Here is a 4,842-nt window from a genome sequence, read left to right as displayed (position 1 = left end):
CATGTATGCTGGAAAACATTTGACCTTATATTTACAATAAATTAATAGCAACTTGTTACTTTCACAGTGAGTTACATTATTGTGAAATATTACAGTCACATCCTTTAAATCCTAAAAAAAAATCACAGCATCTTTGTATACCAGTAATTATTTTTTTTAGATTTTCCAGGATGTAATGTTTCACAATAAATAACTGCAATCCAGTAACTTCCTGTGAAAGTAATCCAACCAGTAGCCTGAAATTTATTGTAAATGTTCAGTCAAACATTTTACAGTGATCATTACATCATTTTTACAATAATCTAATGTGAAATATTAGTTACATCCTGTAAAATCATCAATCAATCTAAAAATCACAGTATCTCTGTATCTGACTGTATTTTCTTTGTTGTTATTGTGAAATGCTACAGTTACATCCTTAAAATAACTTCAGTTTCTTTGTATCTCTCACTGTATGCATTTTGAGTAATTTATTGTGAAATATTACAGTTACATCCTGTAAAATCCTGAAAATATTCACAGTATCTCTGTATCTGTCTCACTGTATAATTTTTGAGTAATTTATTGTGAAATTTTTCAGTTACATCCCGTAAAACACTGGATATAATTAACAGTGTAGGTGCACTCTATTTTAAATGTCTTTCTGTAACAATGATTTAAATCACTAGCCTACACCCTAGCTCTATTAGTTTAGTTTTTGGTAAAATATGATTCTTTCCAATGATTAGCTTGCTAATAGACAAATTAACAGTGTGTTTACAGTGTCTGTACGATACATGTGCACTGTGTCTGTATATATTCTGTCGACAAATACACAAACAATACCCAAAATACATTGTATGTGGAAAAATGTGAAGCATTTACATAATATATTTGTGCGACTGTGTATATATAAAATAGTGACAAAAACAATGTATGCACAAACGCAGCTACATGTAGCACAGAGACTGATAGAAACAATGATGTGACAGCTGAAGACATGAAGACGAGACAGGCAGGAAGGGGAGAGAGACAGAGACAGACTCTCGTGACTAGAGAAAACACACCCTCACTCTCCCCTTTGTGTGGATGAAACCGACCTGTGTGTGTATGTGCATGTCCTCAAGTGTCTTTGCCATACAGATAAGCCTGGCTCATTGGTTTATGTAACTGGGACCTCAGTAAACAGTCCTGTCTAAAGGACAAAACATTATACCATTTCCTCACTTTTTTACGGTTTTATTTATAGAGATGATATGTTTTGGTCGAAAGAAAAATGTCAATACTTGTTTGGAAATTATATAAAATCACAAAATCTCATCTGTAAAATCATAATTGGCAAGATTGTAAGTAGGCCTATATGAAACTGTTTTTGGGGATGCACAATAATATTGGCTCGTATCAGCAGATAACAAGCAAGTCCAAGCAAGGTTAGAATTGTTATGCAATTGCAAGAATGCTGAAGTAAGAATGCTGAAACTACCGTTAGAAGAACTGAAATGCTACTGTATAGGGTCCTAGCACGCCATATTTTTTGTGTTTGTGCACTGTGCGGGCAGGTCCCAGTGCAGGAGAGTCCTAGCACGCCATATTTTGTGTTGTATTGTGTTTTTATGTTGTAGAAGGCTTCGGGCCTTAAAAGCCTACATGTGTATTTGTGTGTGATAATAAAGGGATTGTGGGGAGGGCCTGGTGTATGCTGGTCATACACACATCTGCGAGAAGGTAAAGTATTGGGGTGGTTTGGAAGGAAAGTTATTTCATGAATTAAAAGATCGGGATACTGTGTGAATCTTAAACACCCAGTGGGAGACCGCAGTTTTCTCTCTAGGAGAATCTGTAGAAGTTTGTCTCTCAGCAGCCCCGATTGACCTACAGGAGTCATTCATGAGATATTTCCTTGTGTAACACCAGATAAAATAACTGTTGTAAAACGAAAGTAACAAGTTGTAACAATGGAAGGCGAGTTTGATCGTGAAAAAGCAGAAAGTTGATATATCCACACTGGAAAAACAATCAGGTGTCCCTGTAACATGGGGAAGGAAGTGGGAAGTAATAAAACATAACATCTCAGTGTGCCAACCAGAAAAAAGGAAAGGAAAAATACTCAAACAATTTGAGGACTGGTACGGGACAAAACGACAACTAGGTTGGTTTCCTCATGACGACTGTAAGGATGACATAAAAAAGACTCTCCAGACTCAACTGACACAGCTAAAAAAAGCAGTTTAAAGACGCAGAAAAGGAAGAAGATGAGGCAGGGAATTTTCTAAAAAAAAAGAGAGACGCTAAGAAAAAGACTGAAGAGCTGGATCAGGACATGGGATATGTAAACCTAATTCTCGTCTCACATCCAGTCTCTAACACAAAAAATCCATCCCCTCCTCCTCCTCCTGCTCACAACCCGTCTGACAATCCTCCTCCCTATAACCCAGTATACAAGACAGTACATTCACCACCTGTGCAAGCACCGTTAGTACAGGTACGCGGTAAATTAGATGTGACACAAATACGGCTGGTAGGAGACAACAAAAGTTCAGTGTGCTCTGCGGGAGGATGTAGTGATGGAGGAGAAGTGGGAGAAATGCTAAAATCTTTCCAGGAGGCAGACACTCAGCTACAAGATAAGTTAGAGGAAATGGAGAAAGGGATAGAAAAACACATGAAACAAAGCTCTAGCTCATCACTACGTTCACCACCCATGTCCGCATCTAAAGAGTCAGATAAAAATCAAGCCCCAGAAATGGAGAGGTGGGAGCAGGAAAAACGCAGATATAAGAATGCAGCATGTCAGGACGCGGGAAGGGAAAGGTTAGAAGTGTGGCAGGATGAAGATATAAAGGATAAACGACGTAGGGACAGACGTAACAGGGGCAGAGAGTATGATATTAGGGGAAGCCAGGCAGATGCAGAAAGTAGTGAAAATGAGGAAGAGGAGATATCGGGGGAGATCAGTGAAGTAAGGATAAGAGGAAGTGGGTTAAGAAACTCGTACAGGCTGAAGGAGAAGGAAAGAGCAAGGAAAGGATTTCATACAGGTAAGAGATGGCAAGACCTGCAGCTCCCTTTGTTTGCAGAAGGTCCAAATAAACTCCCCACCAAATATAAACCGTTTTCGTTGGGTGACATGACAGCGTTAGTAAATCAGTTACCTCCCCTGAGGGAAGGAGCTCAGCCATGGTTGAACAAGGTTTCACATCTCACACGGGGACAGACTGTCGCCATGGGAGATATGAGAGGCCTTGTAGGCCACTCCTGTGGATCCTGGGAAAGTGACGCGACAGAAAAACAGGCAAGAACACAACTAGTAGCAGATAACACCCCATTTAGTTTGTATGCTACTGTATTTGGAGACGCACTTAGGGCACGGTTCCTGGTTCCTGCACACAAACGACATAATCTCACTTTCCACCCGCAACCGGGTGAGTCAGCATCTGTGTTCTTGAGTAAATGCACTCAGGAGTGGCTGGATAAAACAGGAGAACACCCCTCACACGGCAATGACTATTTGTTTAGGCAGGCAGTCCTCCAGAACTGTCCTGAGGAAGTAAAAACTAAAATGTCTGACAATCCTGATCTCCCTGGAGCTGAATCTGATGTATGGGATAGGCATTTCACACATCACATGGACGTACACGCACAGAAACAGAAGAAAAAAGAGAGCGAGGTAGAGGAACTGAAGGGTCAGCTTTTAAAGCTACAGCTACAGCAGGCCTGTGAACATGCTACAGATAAAAAGGCCAGCAGTAAGCAATCCAAACAAATGGTGCAGGTATTGGTGCCAGAAACTACCCCTACCCCTACCCCTCCTCCACCTAACCCTATCCCTCCTCCCTCTCCAAATCCCTACCTCTACTATCCTGTGCCTGTTCCAGTCCCAATGTATGATGTAGGTCAAATGTTTCAGTAAAAACTCTGGTGGACAGGGAGGCAGAGGTAGAGGTCAGGGAAAAACGGGATGTTTTATTTGCGGAGACACGGGACACTGGGTTAAAAACTGCCCGTATAATAACTATGGTCAGCAGCAGGGAGGGAATGGAGGTCCCCCAAGAGGAACTGCACCTCCACAAGCACCCAACCCACATATGGCACCAGGAGGATGGCCACCACCTCCCAGTGGGTGGGGACAATTTCCACAACAATAGGGATGCCCAACAGCAGAAGAACTACAGGGTTTGGCAGCCCCCTGTTTTTCTCTAAAGGTGAATGGGAAAACCAAATGGGTCATGGTGGACACAGGAGCTCGCTACTCAACCTTGAGTGATCCACCCTGCAGACTCTCAGCCACCTATGTTTCTGTTTTGGGATTTTCCGGCACTGAGCAAAAACTGCTGTTCACTGAAGAGACTGTTGTGACTGTGGGGAATCAGACATTGAATCACTTGTTTGCATATGCACCTGACTGTCCTGTGGATTTAATGGGAAGAGACTTATTGGTTCGCCTTGGAGTGGCTGTGAAATGTGCACCTCAGGGAACTTCGTTGCATTTTCCCGATGGAACTGTCATCCGCTGTGGCTCATCCTACGACACCTCTCCCAGACAGATGCTTTTGGGGGCCTCTACCCCGTATACTGCTGCTGCACCACCAGCTGACATATACTGGGTTTTGTTAGACACAGAAAACAATCCCTTGATAGATCAGTTTAACTTATGAGCCCTGTGGATACATTCCCTCACCTCTTATCATCCCCCTCCTCATCCTCCCCACTGCACGTTGTACTATGATAGAACTGATAACTTAATCTATTTCACCGAGTTTGAAGAACAGGTTGAGGGTCAGACATGGACTATACAAACGGATCAGAGGGGACCAGAGGGTGTGGCAGCAGCCGTCGTATTACCTGAATATGGAAATACTTGGT

At 42.2% G+C, this 4,842-nt stretch overlaps 1 protein-coding gene across 1 annotated transcript; it reads left to right on the top strand.

Moving 5' to 3' along the window:
* Positions 1-368: 368 nt before the first annotated feature.
* Positions 369-4,179, top strand: LOC148188208 (uncharacterized). The gene is made up of 2 exons (XM_088084886.1): positions 369-3,861; positions 4,002-4,179. Exons 1-2 carry the CDS (start codon positions 2,300-2,302, stop codon positions 4,177-4,179), a joined length of 1,740 nt encoding a protein of 579 aa, XP_087941012.1. The 5' UTR covers positions 369-2,299.
* The last annotated feature ends 663 nt before the right edge of the window (positions 4,180-4,842 follow it).

This window comes from Plectropomus leopardus, chromosome 11 (assembly GCF_026936395.1).
Source record: "Plectropomus leopardus strain MGB_pleo_1.0 chromosome 11, ASM2693639v1, whole genome shotgun sequence".
Taxonomy (NCBI): Eukaryota; Metazoa; Chordata; class Actinopteri; order Perciformes; family Serranidae; genus Plectropomus; species Plectropomus leopardus.
The sequence above is the reverse complement of the archived record's forward strand: the minus strand, read 5'-3'. Positions and strand labels throughout refer to the sequence as shown.